An 18326-nucleotide genomic window follows, 5' to 3' on the forward strand; every position below is an offset into this window, starting at 1 on the left:
TGAAGAACATGGTTTGTTAAAGTCTTCTCCTTGACAAATGACAAAGTCTTGCCTTGCATTGCCCACCTGTGTGTGTATCATATATTCTGATATTAATTTGAGAATATAAAGAAAGTCTCCTGAACAGGCCCTAAAATCTCACCACTATTACTTTGGCTTTCCTGATAAACTATAAATCCCTTAGCAGGATTAAATATAATCAGTCACTCATATGTTAATATCAATAAATTGATGAGAGACATTTGGCAGAGCAGGTTTGGGTGAGGGCAGGACAAGAGTATAGCAGTGGGGCATGGGGTGGGGATTACAGAGCAGAGAGCAAGGCATGGAGTAGTGGAAGTAGGGGTGCGGGAGACTGAGCTGGCTCCTTTCACACCTTGAGCCACCACTGTCCTCTTCAGAGAGTTCTGGAGTTGGCCCAGTCCAGGGAGTTTGGGAAAATCCTCCAAACCTCCTCTTAGTCCACTCTTCAACCAAGTTTACGACCCCCTTCCTGGATGGAGCCTATCCCCACAGCAGTCATATGTGAGTGCACTACTACACATTTAGCGATGTGGCATGATCATCCTTCACCTTATCTCTATTCAAGCTTTGTCTTTCAGCATAATCATTGCAACCCTCACCACAGAGCTGGGTGTAAGGCATTGCTATCTCCATCATTCAGATGAAGTAACTGAGGCTCAAATGGTTTATGTCATTTGTCTAAGGTCACACAGCAAGAGTCAGAGCTAGGAAATGTGAAGGTAGAACCTATGCACAGCTTAGCCATTCACTAGTTGCGTGACCTTAGACATGTTACTTTCTCTCCTTGTGCCTTGACTGCCTCATCTGTAAAATGGGGACAATAATGGTATCTAGTGCAGAAGGATGTTGTATGAACTAAATAGATAACACAGAAAACATGTATAGCATAGTACCCAGGTACACAATGAAATGCTACATAAGCATTTGCTGTAATTATTGTTCTTGTTTTTGTTCAATACTGTTTCCAAGGGATCCTATCTCCTTCTCTGTTTCTCTCATAGCATCTATTTAACACATAGTAGGGTCTCAATAAATATTAGCACTCTTCTTTTTCCCTTTCCTTTATTTTTCTGAAAACTACCACCAGGATCAAACAAATGTCACAACTGCTTGGTCTATCAAGCAAAGATTTTCATCTTCCTTGGGAAAAGGAGCCAACCCTGGCACTACAAGATCAAAGCAAGCAGAGTTCAGGGCCTTGCACTGTGGCCCTTGCTTGGCTAGAGTTCAGAGAAAGGTTCCCTGGAGATGGAGAGCCAAGCCCCTGTCATTTGGATGCTTCCAGTCCCACGTCACTGACACATTGCAATCCGCATCATGTTCTCTATCCTCAACAGGGCTGTTCTGATAAAAGGCTGACTAATGGGCAGGAAGGGGGATGCCTTGCCAATGTGCTTGTTTCCATTAGATTATGGATGTATTTTTAGAGTGGCTGAGAAATATCTAGGATCTTGCCTTGCAAGATGATTTTGTGGACTAGGACTGGGAAGAAATAAATCTTAGCAAGAAAAAAAAAAAGACTGCAAATGCTTCCTGCTGCTGGGAGTTCCTTCTTTTCATCACCACCTGGTTCACTATATTCAGATATGGCTTGAGTGTTATTTCTTCTGAGAGGCCTTCCTGGAGCCTCTTCCAGCAGCACCCATTTTTCACAGCCTCTTGGGCCACATTCGTCTCACTGTATTATTATTGCCAGTCCACTTGATGGACTCCTTCATTGATTGAGCTTTTTGAGGGCAGGAGCCATGGCCATTGATTCATTCCAGAATCCTAATTTGAGGCTTTTATAGAGTAGATGCTCAGTAATGTTCAACAAATACATGGATTGATGAAGTACAAAGACCAAACGGTCATTCTGTATCAGTAAATCTGACTGTGAGTGTGACTGCAGGCCCAAGCTCCTGTGTTTCAGCATCTCTCACGCTAGGTGTTTGTCCCTTACCCCATGTGGCACTGCCTGATGCCACTGCTGACCTGCTCGTTATGTGATATTCAAGTAATGCAATTAAATAAATACCTCTGTCGCCAGACTGACACACAGCAAGAAACAAAAGTACTAGTTACAGTCAACCAGTCCAGTGGTACAGCCTGCAGGGCTCCACGTGGGGATAAAGACGGGGGGAGTGGGTGCAGGAAAAGGGTAAGATGGCAGTGGGGGTGTTGTGTAAGCTATCAACTTACAGGTAACAATTTCTCTTGTTTTTAAAATGAACCCCATCACCTACAGCATATGAAGTGATCAATTGGTGGGACCTTTATGGTAACAGTATAATTCTCTCCATTTGGATGAAGTTTCTCTCAGTCCTCAGCGCCTCAGAGCAAAGCCCTGGGGAAGCTGTCAGGTCCAGCCCAGGCAGCAGAACAGGGTATTTTAGTACCAACCACTCTTGATAAAGCAGAAGCATACAGAGTGAGTCTGTTCCTACTTGTCAGGTCCTCAAATCCCATCTGCAGGGAAGAAAGCTCACATAGCTGCACATCTTGCACTTGACCTTCAGAAGAGAGGCTGACGACAGAAAGAAGCCCTCTAAAAATGTACCCACTGGGCAGAGACTGCTAGCTATCCCCATTATCCAGTCTTCTGTTCTTCCATAGTAACTGACTTTTAACTGAACATGTGGCCACCCAAAATGAAGGCTACTTTTCCAGTGTCCTCTGCGGCTAGCTGTTGCCATGAGATTAGGTCTTGGGCATAGGCTGAAGTGATGTACACTGTTTCTGGGTCTTGACCCTAAGGAGAAGGACATGCTCCCCTACTCCTCTATCTTCTCCTTCCTACCAGCTTATGTGACACTGTGATGAGCCAGGTAAGGTCATGAATCATAGCAACACCCTAGGAAGGAGCACAAAAAGAGAAAGAGACCGAGATTAGGACTCGCAGAGCACAGCTACCAAACAGGCTTGGACTTTCCTCATGAGAAAATTAATCTTCAGTCATGTTGACACCAGGTGAGTCTCTGTCACACTCAGTTGATCTTTGATCCTAACTGAGGCACTCATATCAATGAACTGAATATATATATGTGCATGTGTGTATGTATATATGTAGAGAATCAGACACACATGCTCACACACACACACTCAGCAGGTTCTTCATATCTCCTCGATTGCAAGTTATGAATTTAATAGAATTTTAATCCTTCAAGGGAGTCATTCATCTCTTTGAATGATAAACACATATTAACATACATTGCTAACACAAAATAATGGGACATCTACAACAGCTTGGAAATCATAAAACTAAATGGTGAGATTGATTCTTGGGAAAATGGTCATTTTTGCCTGATATGTATTATTATTATTCTCTGTCAACCAGAATCCCCATTTTCCCACGCCTTCATCATCAGTCTTGTCACGAAGACTTTTGTATCAAGATAGGTGCTCCAGGTGTCTAATGCTACCCACTTCCAAATGTCACCACCATTCCCTTACCCTAAAAGCTGAACAGACAACAGTCACAACTCTGTTCACCCCCAGGATATCCCTTGCCTCTTCCAGTTGGTCCAGTCTTATGTAATCTTTCCCAAAGCCAGCTAGAGCCTCATCCAGTGTGTTACCCTGGCAACCCAGCTGTGTCATCTTGAAAGATGTCTCCGGGCACCAGCTTTGGAGTCTGCAAGAGATTTAACTGGGGCTGAACTGTGAAGCCACAACATATTAGCTTTAACACGATGTCATCATTTATCACGCTCCTGGTAGACATGTCACATTTTTTAAAAGAACATGGATAAAAATAAGTACTACCTTGACTATGCAGTGAGATTTACTTAGAAAGCAGACACAGCTATCTATTTTCAGAGACCAGCTTTGTCTTTTATGGTCTTCCTTGCATTTCTTCTAAAAGAAAATCATTTCAGTGTTCACATTTTTCTCTGAATATCTCGTTACAAACTCCAATATAAGCAACCTAATTTCAAGTCATCAGATACCCTTTTCATTCTGGGTATGTCAAGTTTTACAGTTTATCTTTTCATTTCCTCTTTGGAAAAGTAGTATTTAAGGAAGTTCATTGACGACTCTCTTTTGCTGGTAAGAACCTCCCGTATTCATAAGAAAATTAGCTAGCTACTTGACTCTCAGAGTGGGGGAGGTTATGTTATTCTGTTATGTTATGTTGCATATTACTTATTTAAACATTCTGTATTGAAAGGGTTCATTGAGAATCTCTGTAGCTCATTATTCTGGATAACACACTTTAAATGTTTCATTTCTTTCACTTATTCTTTCAACTGAGTTTCAGTTAAGCTACGAAACAGCGTCCTTTATTCATTTACTAATTTATTATATCTTCCAACTAGTTTTTGTTATTGAGTACTGGGGATACAGAGATGACTAAGACAGTCCCTGACCTTGTGGGTAGCTGGACAAAAAAATAGCCACAATGTCAAGGGAACTGTGCTATAGGGACAGGCATGTCTAGCAGAGATTGAATGACAGCTGCACGTGATTTCTAGAATCTTGCTGTTGGAAGGGAACTTAAGAAGTCACATGGTTCAACTCCCTCTCTTTACAAAGTAAGACATTGAGGTCACACCTGCCTCTCCTACTTACCGACCACTCTTCTCACTCACATTGAACTTCATTCTGTCCCTTGTACAGGGTGTTCACTCCCATCTCTGCCTTTGTACCACATTTTATCCATTTTTATATCTCCAGATCAAAGTAGGAGGTGGAGACAAAAAAATGTTTCATGTCACCTCACAAATACTCTTTGAAGGTGGTAGAGCAGGGATTACTAACCCTCTTTAATAAACTGAGATTCTATAACCCAGACAGGTTTGTAACTGGCAAAGATCAACTTGCTAGCAGTAGTCCTCACCAAGCTCAGCCCCATTCTCCTTCATATTAAGTAGGATGCTTTCTCTTGCAAGGAACGTAAGACCCCACTAAGAGGGGCCTTGACACAAAGGGTTAATTATCCCATACAGTATGTGGCCAGATCCTGTTTCAGGACTAATTCTGTAGCTCAGGGATGTTCCCAGTCCCTTTCTACTCTGCCATGTTCAGCTTGGAAGCCTTACATCCCCTCACCATTGGACGTTAGCTGTAGCAACTCCAGGCATCACACACAGACACCAAAAAATCCAGCAGTCTTGTCTGGATGAAAGAAAAACCTTTTCCAGAATCCTTCCCAATCTCAGGAGACCTTGTTTCAGATCGCTTTTGACAAGGATTGAGTAACTTACCTATGTCTTTCATGCAAGGTAGACCAGGAAAGCATGTAACTGGATTTTTAGCCTCTATTTTGAGAGGTAGGCCACTACTAGAGAGGAGGGATAGTGACCATCCGGTAGGTAACCAACAGTGTCTGGTGTCTCATTTAATCAAGCTCCCTCTCTTTGGCTCCTCAGTGCCAGGCATGAGGACCTATGATCTCAGTTTGTGGCCATGAAGTCTGCTTGAGAGGGAAGTTGTAATTCCATATGGTAGGCTTCTCCAACCTCACAGTCATAGCCCACCCTGGTTTTCTTCTGACCCAACTCCAGTGCTGTCACCAAGGAGCCTAAGTTAGAAGTGTAGACACTGTCAGACCCTCAGCCCCCTGGCCCTCACCACTGCTCTGGGAAGCAGGTGAAGCAGGTCATCATCCCGTTTGTCTGATGAGTAAACTTGGACTTGAAGGGTGAAGGACTTGCCTACATCCGAACAGTCGAACAGTGCAGAGTCAGGACTTGGACTCATTTCTGTCTGACTCCAGCCCCCGACTCTTCACTTCTCTGCACTTTATCCTAGAAGCCACTTGGAACCATATCACACATTTATGTCAATGTTTTAAATCTGAAGACTATAGGAAAGGAAAGCACACAAACCACTCTTATTAGTGGGGATGAGGATCACCTGAGATTTCCATCAAGGCTCTCTCTACCAGGTAAAGAGTGTTGGCAATGGAGTCCAAATGCTGGGTTTCAATGCTGTGTGACCTTGGGATAGTTACTTAACTACTTTGTGCCTTAGTTTCCTCATTTATAAAACGGGGCAAATAATAGCACCAACCTCAAATACCCTTATGAGGATGAAATGAGTTAATGTATGCAGAGTGCTTGGAGCAATGCCTGACACACACTGAGCATTCAATGAATGCTGGCTGGTATTCTCTGTCTATTATTCATCTATGCATCTAGTCATCCTTCGATTTGTTTTAGAAAAGGACCTAAAGTATCTGGTTTTCTATGGTGTTTTATGTGGTAAAGCCAACCAGCCTCCCCGCCTGCATTCCCAGAGTACGATACAACCTGCCTGGAGCCAACAGTAAATTTGATGGCTGCAAGGGGATAACAGATACCTTTCCTGCCACCTCCACTCCAGTATCTCCAAGTGTCAGGATGCTTGGTGTCAAATGTGATCCTGTCACTCTGGGTCAGCCCTCAGAGGGGGCTCTGCACATGTCCCTAACACTCTGCCTGGGGGTTTTGTTGAGGGAAAATTGTATTCTCAAGAGAGCCTTTCTCTTGCATCAGCGTAACACCTTCAAGGCTGTTACCAGCTGCTGCAGAGGGGCTCAAGGAGCAGGAGGTTTCCTTCTCTGCTGGCTTACCCTCCCGAGTCGCTGGGAGGATTCCCTGGTGCCTGCACCAGGGATAGCCTTTTCTCTTCCTCCTTAGACTTTTTTTCACACAGAAGCAGTGGTGACTGGGTCAGCCTGGTAGGGGTTCTGGGGAAGGCTGGGAAGGCTGGTTCACATGGATTGGAGGCCAAGACAGTTTCCCTACCACCAAGGTGGGTAGTCCCCTGGAGCAGATCCTAACCTGATGCTGTGCAGAGAAGGATCTTTGCTGTACAATCAGACAGCAGCGCCAGCTTCCTCATCTCCATACTCTGTCCCCAGTCATAATTAGAGTGACCTTTACCACTTATTGAGCAGCTGAATGGCAGACACTTGTAAAGTACATGTGAAGAGCCATTGGGCAGCTGCAGAATCTAAAATGAGAGAAGTGAAGGCCATTGCCCTAAAACTCACAGCTCCCAAGGGGCAGAACCTGGATTCAAACCCCGTAAGAACCCTGTGTCTTACTCCAGGGCTGCTCTCTCCACAGAGCAGCTGCCTTTTCAGCTATTACTTAACATGTATTCTAAGCTGTTGTCTCCGCCTCGGATAGAGAGAACGAAGCCCAAAACGACAGTATGTATAGCTTCATCGCACATTTTTGTGCCATTTAGTAATAAAAAATATACACAGGAAAAAAAAAACACATCCAAATGAACAAACATAGGACATCAACCATCTGGCACTGGTCTCTAAAAACATTGTGAGCCACACTGATAAAACAACCCATTCGTCTTTGCTTTCAGACCAAAATGTTTTGAGTATGCTTCTTTATTTCAGATTGAAGGTATTTCACCTACAATATTGGGGATCTGACCACAAGAGCCACCTGTAGCAGCCAGGCCCAGCTGGTCCTCATGGGAGCACTGTGTTACTGTTTTTACGTGGAAAGTTGGTCAATCCACTCTCTCTCAGCAAGTCATCACCAGCTTCTCTCTGTGGAAAGTGGCAGAAACAAAGGCCGAGGAAGGGCCTCCTCCCTAAGCAAGTGGAGGGCTCAGGGCAGGCAGCTCTGGCTGGAAACGGTACCAGGATGACACCATAAGAATAGGCTGGTGAGCTGGGGTCAGCCTCTGCCCATAGGGGCTGCTAAGCAGACAGACCACACATGAGGGGAAATCCCAACATGCCCCTGAGCAAGGAGGGGCCTGGCATTCCGAGATCAAGGCCCTGCCCACTGCCTGCTCCCCTGCTCCCCTACTCATCGCCTGCTCAGTGCAAGGAGTGTTTTTACCCTCCCTGTCTGTCTAAGTCATTTCTGGACATCAGCCTCAGCTCCTGCACCACACCCTCTGCCCTGCTGGATGCCCCCAATCTGCTCTCTCCCTTCCTGTTCTTTGAGCTCCCAAGGCCCCAGCTCACCTGCACCCACACTTAGCTCTTGGGCTGTTGCTGAACTTGCCAGTTTTGAAGGCTTTATCTTCCCAGATGGCCTGGGATGTCCATGGATGTCCTACTTGCTGACCCCCCTGGTGTTGAGTCTAGTACTGTACACACAAGGTACAGATGATAAATTCTTCATGAGTAACTTGAGTCATCTTGAGCTCTAAGTCATTCTCCTGAAGGCACAGTGCAAGCTCCTGCATCTTCATCCCTGGAGTCACTGGGACATTTATGAGGAAAAATGAAAATTAACTTTTCCTTCTTGGTATTGTCCATAATGTTGTTTTAAGAATACAACCCCAGGCCACCAGTTTTCATGGTCCTCTAACACGTTTGGGAAGGTTTGTGGATTAGTTGTCTATGCAGGAAACCATGTGATCACCTCGTATACCACATTCAGGACCTTAGGACTTCTGTGGCATTTGATGCCCTCTGTGACCTGGCTCTACCCATATCTTCATCTCACTTTCCCCTGATACTTCCTTGGTTACTTGACATTTCAGCCAACAGAACTCCATGCTGTTTCCCACACCATCCCCCTGTCTTCCTGCCTGCTACAGTCAGAGTGTTTGTGTCCCCTGCAACATTCATATGTTGAAACCTAATCCCCAAGGTAATGTTCTTAGGAGATAGGGTCTTTGGGAGGGGACTAGGTGCAACCCTCATGAATGGGATTAGTGCCCTTATAAAAGAGGCCTTGGAGAGCTCACTGGCCTCTTTCACCATGTGAGGACACAGCAATAAAGAGTCATTTATGAACCAGAGAGGGGACCCTCAGCAGACGCTGAATCTTCCCTGGTCTTGGACTTGCCAGCATCAATAACTGTGAGAAGTGTATTTCTGTTGTTTATCGCTACTTGGTTTATGGTGTTTTGTTACAGCAGCTCAAATGAGCTGAGACGCTGCCCTTGTGCCCTTTCTTAGGTTGTCTCTTTGTTAGGAATGACATCCTTGCAGCTACAAATCTACCTAAATTTCAAGGTGTCTTGAAATCTTCAGTGAAGTTACTTATACAGAAATTTCTTAGGCTAGAAAATCTTTACCTATGTTGGGGCAAACATTACTTTGTATCTCTTCTAGCTATTTACACAGATTGTTAAGAGTTTCTCCTAGGCTGTGAGGCCCTTAGAGGAGGGTAAGAGTCTGACTCAAATTCCACATACTCCATAGCTCTTGGCTACGGACTCGTTTTAGACACCATTCTACAGTTGTTTGTTAAAGGTGGAAGACAACTAATAGCTTCTCTGTATTACTACAAAGGGATTCCTCCCTTTGACTATTTTATTTTATTTTATTTTATATTTTATTTTACTTTATTTTATTTTATTTTTCTGAGATGGAGTCTTACTCTGCCGTCCAGGTTGGGGTGCAATGGCGTGATCTTGGCTCACCGCAACTGCCGCCTCCCAGGTTTAAGCAATTCTCTTGCCTCAGCCTCCCCAGTAGCTGGGATTACAGGCATGTACCACCATACCTGGCTAATTTTTGTATCTTTAGTAGAGACAGAGCTTTGCCATGTTGGCCAGGCTGGTCTCAGACTCCTGGCCTTAGGTGATCCACCTGCCTTGGCATCCCAAAGTGCTAGGATTACAGGCATGAGCCACCATGCCCGGCTGCTTTGACATTGTAGACAGGGAAAGTTGGTTGTAAAATAGGCCAAAATCTGTCTATCACTCCCCCAGTTGTAATAGGACTGGATTTCACCTGTGTAGGGAGAAGCTGACCTGGAGTTCAGGGCAGGGTCAGATTCACAGCAATATCACAGTAGTCATGAGGATGGAGCCACAAGCTTCATAGCAACCCTCAGGGAGAAACAGTCAATGGCCCAGGAATCTGTCCAAGTGGACACCAAAGATGGAAGAACCGGTAAGACAGAAAGCTTTCTTCCAGCAGTTGCTCCATGGGCCACTGGAGGGCAGGGGTAACTGATTCCCACCTAGGTGAGTCAGTCATTCACAGACCCAATGTGGATCAGTGATAACCAGATTCAAATCCAGATCACCGTTTCAAAAGAAAAGTCCAGTAACATAAAACAGCTTTTCACTGAGAAATCCAGACATGATTTTGCATGTTTAAGTCCAATTCTGTAATAGAAATGGGCTGTTTCTTCCTCTTTTTTTTTCTTTTATTTTTTTACGCAGAGTCTCGCTTTGTCATTCAGGCTGGAGTGCAGTGGCGCAATCTCAGTTCACTGCAACCTCCATCTCCCGGGTTCAAGAGATTCTTGTGCCCTCAGTCTCCTGAGTAGCTGGGATTAAAGGTGCATACCACCATATCCATCCAATTTTGGTATTTTTAGTAAAGACGGGGTTTCTCCATGTTGGCCAGGCTGGTCTCGAACTCCAGACCTCATGTGATCCGCCCACCTCGACCTCCCAAAGTGCTGGGATTACAGGTGTGAGCCACTGCGCCCGGCCTATTTATTTATTTTTTTGAGATAGAGTCTCACTCTGTCATCCAGGCTGGAGTGCAATGGCATGATCTTGGCTCACTGCAACTGCCGCTTCCCAGGTTCAAGCAATTCTCCATGTGCCATCATACCTGGCTAATTTTTGTATTTTTAGTAGAGACAGAGTTTCGCCATGTTGGCCAGGCTGGTCTCAAATTCCTGACTTCAGGTGATCCACCCACCTCGGCCTCCCAAAGTGCTGGGATTACAGGTGTGAGCCACCACTCCTGACTGCTTTGACATTTCTTCTATTGCAATTAGAAATGGAGTGTCCTTGAACAATCTGCTGCAGAAAATAACTAATGGGACAGCAAGTCCTTCTAGCCTTAAACCCTTATTCAAGGGCTTCAGTGTCCTTATTTGTAAAATGGGGGAGGGAGTGGACTGAGAAACTTCTAAAGGGCTCTTTCCAACCTTATCCTGAGGGCAGAGAGGTTGAGGTGTCATCTAAGAGCATTTCTTCAGGATGCCACAGTCACAATAACCACTGATATCTCTCTAAATGACACCTGCCTTACCATGGGAAAGCAAAATTCCAAGGTGCGGAAGCCATCCAAAATAATTTGACACCCTTGGAGACAGGGGAAGGTTATCATTTTGACCCCTGTGGGGTAATTGCTGTCTCTAATGCTGGTAGCTAGCTATTCCCTGAGACAATATCACCATAATAAAATACTGTTGGAGCCTCACATGGGACCTTGTTTTCCCAGAACTCTATATGATTATTGTCTTTTCCTTGAGATTTCAGACCCCAGCTCTTGTCTTCCACATTAATTCAAGTTGAATGCAGCCCCAATCATATTGGCAAACATTCCAAGTGGAAATAAATGCTAAAAATTGCAACATCCTCACCAGCCCTGTCTGGATGACATTATGTATTTCATGTAATGTCTATTCCTTAAGGAATTAAAACCCTTCTTTATATAGCTCTGCCCAACAAATTTTTAATGAAGTCTGTTCCTAAATACGTCTTAGTAACAAACAGAATCTGAATCCTTAAAAACTGGTCATCCCCAAATCTTTTTTGAAACACTGTCTTTTCAAAATTATTTGAATCAGATGTTCAGAAGAGACAGTATTCATCTCTATCACATTTTCTTTCGATAAAATATCTGATGAGAGAGAAAATTCTTGATGTCACAGCCGAATAAACTGGACTATTTGGCATCTGGAAGTCCTCCCATGCTCAGGTACCTAAGACCAAGTCACTGGTAAGCCTTACCTGTGCAAGATAATTCAATGCTTACGAGGCACTTTTGCTCTCACCACCCTCCTATCTCAACAAGAGCCCATGAAATAAGCAAGGCCCAGAGTGTTATTCTCATTTGACAGGTGAGAAAACTGAGGGGCAGAGTGGTCTGTGAATTTATTTAACAAAACTTAAGCATAAAGGACTTTCCCAAATTCACATGACTAGTATATGGCAGAACCAGGTGCACATCCAGCCTTCTAATTAAAATCACACTGCATTTACCTGTATTCAGGTTGCAGGACAGAATGTCCTTGCTAAAAGTTGGGACGGATGCACACCAATGTCTTGGGAACACAGGGGGAAGAGACTCTTCTGGCTTTGGGAATTGGGGAGGTCAAGAAATGATTTCCTAGGGAGAAGCTTTAATGCATTTAATGCATTGGAGCGATGACACAAGCTGAGGCTCAGGAGAGGTGGGCCAGGGCCCAACAGAACAACCCTTGGGTACTCAGTGGCCTCTGAGGACCTCTCCTCTCATCTGCAAAATAATAAGCCATCGAATTGAGGAAAGAAGTCTCCTATCTGGAGGAGGGGCATGAGGATTAGGACACAGAGAGATTGGTAGGAAATGGGTAAAGAAGGCCTTAAGTGCCATCTTCATCCTATCTGGCAGCAGGGAGCTGGGGAAGGGTTTGTGTTTAAGAGACACAGAGTTCAGTGTCTAAGAATCCCCCAAACCCACCAGAATACATGGTAGACATCACAATTTGACTACGGCACATTTTCCTATTGAAATTTCATAGAGCCTCTCACCCTCTTCTGTGCACCATTTGGCGCTGCCATCATACGTGGCCTGTGAAATGAAACCTATTTTCATCCTGGCTCTCTAAGTGTAAATGAGAGGATCGTCAATCAGGACAGCAAACACAACTTTTGATAGGCCATAAATAGTTTTCATTTCCCTTCTTTCCTTTGGGACTCCACTGTATGAGGTGATAAAACAGGCCTTATTATTTTCACCTTATAGACAGCGAAACAAATTCAAACCGGCAGAGATTTGGTAAATGTAAGACAGCTAGGAATGACTCTCACATCTGTCAGATTCCAAATCCCATTTTTTTTAAACAACTCTGTGACTGCCTTTTCAACTGAACCTAAACCAAACCCAAATGTTTCCTGATGAAAATAATCTTGAAAGTCAAACTCCAAACATAAATTAAAATCCACTTAGGGCTCTTTGCTGGATTCCTCTAGGTTTGTTTCTTGATATCTTTGGTTTTGATGTCATAGTGGCTAAGCAAAATAGCAAAGGCACCTGCTCTCCAAGGAAGAGGACCCTGGGATGGAGACACTTCTTCCCTACATACTTGCTTGCTCTTCCCCTGGGTTGATTTTCTCATTAAACTGCGGCCAATTCTGTGAAAATACAGTTAAAATTGCAAACTGCTCATCTTAATTTGTGATGGATTGGCAATCAAAATGACTGTTGAAAATAGGAAATTTCCATGGGAGGTGATCAGGTACTTGGTTCTTGGTGACAAAATGCAAATGCTTTCTTCCCAACCTATCAGCAGCAGTGCTGTGGTGGGGATGATGAAACATCTGCTATAACTTCTGTGACCAGAGACAGAGAAATCCCTGTGTGTGCAGGGAGCTCCAGACATCCAGGGCAGAAGGCATCTTTCTATCAGATGTAGAGGGTGCAGAGAACGCATGTGACAACAGAGAAGGAATAAGAATTATATTCATTTGCTCAGGCTGCCATAACAAAGCACCACAGACTGGGGGGACTTAAATCAAGATATTTATTCTCTCACAGTTCTGGGAACTGGAAGTCCAAGAGAATGTGTTGACAACCCCAGTGACCATCAAAGGGAAAGTGGAAAATAAACAGTGGTATATTTGAACAATATAACATTATACAGCGGTCAAAATAGTTGAACTGTAGCAACACTAAGACATTAAAAAAGCAAGTCTCAAAAGATTCTAAAGTAAATACAAATTTTAAAAAATACACTTCATAGGATTACCAATAAATGCAGCTTCTCTCTCTGGCTGGCAGATGATGGCCATCTTCTCCCTATGTCTTCCCATGGCCTTCCCTGTGTATGTCTCTGTGTCTAAACTTCCTCTTCTAATGACATGTCACACTGGATTAGGGCCCACTCTCATGACCTCATTTAACTTTATTATCACTGTAAAGGATCTGTCTGCAAAGACAGTCCCATTCTGAGGTATTGGGGGTTAAGACTTCAACATATGAATTTGGGGGAATATAATTCAGCTGATAACAGGCAGTAAGCTTGAAAAAGGAAAGAGCTATCTGCTAGGGGACATTTTGTTTTCTAAAAGGCTGACAGAAAAGTTTTCCTCTCATCACTGCATTAATTAACTTCTTGTTTTAATATTCCATTTTGAAATCAACCTCTCTGCTTTCTACTCTTGCCCTACCACCAAACATTTCTGTCATTACAGCTTACATTGTGGTGAATCACATCTTTCCAACTTGCCTGTGAAATTCAGGAGGCCAGAGAGGACTGTCCCATAGTCACTTTTATATGCCTCCATCACCAGGCTGCCTGAGAAGGAGATGCACAGCCAGCACTTACTACGTTCAGGCAAGAAATGCTTACCCACACCTGCTCTGTGGCAGGCCCTGTGCTAGCCGCTGGGTCTTACATTGATTGAAATGAGGTGACTGTGTCTGCATGACTAAAGAGTGAAGCCTGCATCTAGGTGGGAGGGACCATGTTCAGATCTGTGTTTTACAAATCTCACTCCAGCAGCTGTATGGTGGATGGGCTGGAGGGGGTTAATGAGGAGCTGCCCTGGGAGTTTGGCGGAGAGGCAGAGCTGTGTGCTGCAGTGGGAGTCAGCATTCCTGTCTTTGAAGTCTGTTCCACATTCAGTTTGTGATGCTGGGCAAGTTGCCTCATTTTTCTAAACCTCAGTTTTAAATGCTTTTAAACATATATCTGCTGAAGGAGTTCTTTCACATTTGGGATGCAAGGGCTTCTAAAGTCGGGAGACTGTGGCCCCTGGCCTTGCAGCGGAGCCACTCCCGTTATCCTGCTCCTCCTTAAACACTCATTAGAACTTGTTCTTTAGCAACCGAGGTGACTTCCCCCTGGAAAGGGAAATGGGTCAAGTAGCAAGAGGGGATGTGCGAGACTGCACACACAGAGGGCAGAGGCTGCAGTCAGCTTTGCTCCCTCAGTTGCATCCCAGGATGTCTCAGTCTCTGCACCAAAGATAGAAGGAATCACTGAATGTGCCCATTCACCAGGATAATGACTGTGTCTTGCTGAATATTGGCATGTTTTTCCAGAAGCATTGAAATAAGCTTTTTCTCATCAGCCCATCTTCTGGGCCTATTACATAATCCACATCTTTTTCCATGCTTCTCCTTTCCAGCTTATCAGATCTGCCTTTCTTTTTTTCTGTGTACGTGGCATATTTCTGCTGTGGTTTTTTTCTGTCCTTGGACAACTCTAGAAGGAGAAAAAGACTGCCTGCTTTCTATTTGATATAAGCGTACAGGCTGAGTTGGAATAAGAGGTTGCCAAAAATATAGACCTAAGTTCAGAAAGTCATATATTCCCCTCCTAGAATAAAAAAAAACCCACTCTAAGAGTGAGATGGGGAGGTGGGAGATAATTTTGGCGCGTATACATCAGTTGTACCATAAAACGCTGAGGTGTGCTTAATGTTTACATGACCCCTCACCTTGAGGCTGGTGCTTTTTCAGTGCTACATACTTCCAGTGTGTAAATAAAATACCTCATTTCCTGCATTTCAACTATTTCTTCAAAGGCAATACCCCTCTCATTTTAAACAAATAGTGAGGAATGTGGCATCATCAGGTGACAGCTTGCATGGCCTTTAGTGATATGAAAGTGACTTTGACAAATCTTGTTTGTCTGTACTTTCCTTGGGGTTGAGAATAGAGACAGTTCCGAGCATGGACTAGCCCCTAGGTAATAAAATAGAAGATGTGACATTGAAAACTAGGGAGAGTAGTATGGCTATCTAGGAAACACATACTATCCTGTTTCTCTGCAAAAGCAATGGACATCAATTGAGTAATAGATGCACCTTCTCAGCATTTCTATAGAAAGGATCTTGGCATGCTAATAATTGATTACCCAGATCTTCTTAGAAATGTCACAGTGATCGTATAAAATGCACACTATTTATTCTGTTGATTAGTGAGCTTGTAATGATGCAATAAACAATTTCAACAGCTATGACTTTGAACACAATATATATCTAACCACATGGCCATACCCCCATCCCAACCCTTGGTCTTCCCCACTTGAAGTGACTATTCATTTCAATCTTATGTTCATCACTTCCCTGGTTTCCTTTTTATATGATTTTATTGCATTTATTGGTAATCCTATAAAGTGTATTTTTTAAAATTTGTATTTACTTTAGAATCTTTTGAGACTTGCTTTTTTAATGTCTTAGTGTTGCTGCAGTTCAACTATTTTGACTGCTGTATAATGTTATGTTGTTCAAATATACCACTGTTTATTTTCCACTTTCCCTTTGATGGGCACTTGGGTTGTTTTCCAGTTTTGCCATTGTTAATAGTGCAGCTATGAGCATTCTTACACATGCCCCTTCTTGTACAGTACAAGAATGGAATTGCTGGATCATAGGTTATGGGAAATGTTCAGTTTCAGGAGATAATGATCATGCTTAATATTTTATATAATCATTTCACATACACATTTATACATCTTGGTGATTCAATATTGCTCAAATCAACATTTGCTAATTAAATGATATAAAACAATATTTTTCTATTTGGTGTTTTAATCAGAAGAAGTTTTAAAAATGTATTTCTTTTACTTGTGTAACATTACATAAGTATACATGAAATGGAATGTCTTAGATCAGCCCAGTCTAGAACCAATACAACTTGTAGACTCAGACAAGCCAAAACAATACTACTGCAGTAGAAATTGTACCATTTATGGGACTGTTCTGTGTAATGTTCAGGGAAAGGTTAGTTTCTGAGCAGTGTACAGTGTTGAGTTATGAGTCCATGTTGTAGACATTGCTGCCCAGAGGTATGCTACACCCCACCTCCCCCTTTCTAAATGTGCTGTTGTGGGAATCTGGGTTCTTATCTGGATACAGGAGCATCTTTTTTGGTAAAAAAAGAGAGGAAAAAAGCCATCTTGTGTACTTTTTCTTTAACTGGGAGAAGTACACCTACCTTTAACAGGACAAACAATGTTATAATTAGCAAACCGTCAATAATTATCAGTAAACACTCTTCTCTGAGCTTTTTATGGTTCTTTCACCAGATGCTGTCATTCCTTGAGCTCTATTCAGTGCTTTGATTTAACAATCACTCTTTTTGTTCAGAAATTGGTTATTTTGGGAACAACATATATACATTTGCATTTTTAAATGTTAATTCTTCTTTCTGAATGGAAAACAGCCAATTGAAACAAACTGGCTACTTAGAGTTATAATTCCATGTGAGGGTACATTTCATGAAGGCCATAGTTCTGGCCTAAGGAATAAAAATAAGGTTGAAAAACAACTTACCTTCACATAGAGCTGCTGAAATTCCTCGAGATTCAGCCTCCCACTTGGACAGTCCTTGAGAAATCCTTTGTACCACTGCTTGAGTTCATGCTCATTAAATTCTGTGCTTTTCACCAGGTCCTCCATCACTTCAGGGGCCAGTTTGCTATTCTGCTTCCCCATCCTGCCTGAAGAAAAGCAAATTAATTCAATTAGCGCTGTGGCTGTGATCATTTCAAACTTGGTTAGGAGCCAAGCTAGAGTTCTGAGCAGTCCCATGGTTGGAACCCCCTCCAGTGTGGCTGATCCATATCTCCCCAAGTCTGCCTCCTTCTACTTAGTATTCTAGAAAATATACGAGTGAAATAGACTCTTCTGACAGTTCCAAGGGCTGTAGGGTTCACTCTTCACCTCATTGTGTCATCTTTCATATGGTGTTGACTCCCAAATGGAAGGCAACCATCCCTTTTTATGCTATTCATAGTAAGCATATGGAAGTTGTTTTTCTTTTCCTTCTACAAATTACACTTTATGAACACTTGTTTTCCAGGTGTTTAACTCTACATTTAGTTTAATGGGATACTCAATGGGATTACTGACAAGAACAATGAGAAGACTTTATAACTAAATGATCAATAAGTGGCTTGGAATATCCGATCAGCAATATTAAGGAGTCTCAGTTGGTCTAGTTTAAGTTGGAGCTTTTTTCCCCAATAAAAACAGCTCATTTCTATTAGTCACATTAATTCTCTGTTTCTCCTCTCATAATTAGATACTTCCTACAATATTGTCTTCAGAGTTGACAATATCTTGATGATTTTCTTCTAGGGATTGGTTGGGGAGTTTTTGTTGATATTATTCCAGACTGCTATTATTTCTGATTTTGAGTTAAAGTAATCGTGCCAATGTTACCTATATCCATTAAGCACCAGGTTGTGTGGCCAACATCACAGCAGGAAGTAGGGAGACAGAGCAGGCTTGAGATAATTCCTGATTTTTCTTCCTGATTTGGTCACTTACTATATGTGTTACTTAGGGCAACATTAATCAACTGCATTATCTTAAACTTATTCATTAATAAAGCAGACATAATAATAAAGCTCTTTCAGATTCATTGTGATGGCTAATTAAGGAATAAGTAGGTAAACAAAGGCCAAAAAATTCCAAAATTAATATAATTGTTCAGGAAA

The 18326-nt window shown here is 42.9% G+C and overlaps 1 protein-coding gene across 2 annotated transcripts in view; it reads right to left on the reverse strand.

The window, feature by feature from the left end:
* The window catches only part of VSNL1 (visinin-like 1), a 110280-nt gene that overhangs the window by 40465 nt on the left and 51489 nt on the right, over window positions 1-18326 (reverse strand). Inside the window, exon 2 of one of the 2 annotated variants that reach the window (XM_011951324.1) lies at window positions 17158-17324. In XM_011951324.1, the coding sequence (XP_011806714.1) occupies window positions 17158-17319 (162 nt within the window). In that variant the 5' untranslated portion in view covers window positions 17320-17324. Of the gene's footprint in view, window positions 1-17157; window positions 17354-18326 lie in introns of those variants that run through there. The other variant, XM_011951330.1, reaches the window with a different exon arrangement.

The sequence above is a fragment of the Colobus angolensis genome, unplaced genomic scaffold (genome assembly GCF_000951035.1).
Source record: "Colobus angolensis palliatus isolate OR3802 unplaced genomic scaffold, Cang.pa_1.0 Scaffold109, whole genome shotgun sequence".
Classification (NCBI taxonomy): Eukaryota; Metazoa; Chordata; class Mammalia; order Primates; family Cercopithecidae; genus Colobus; species Colobus angolensis.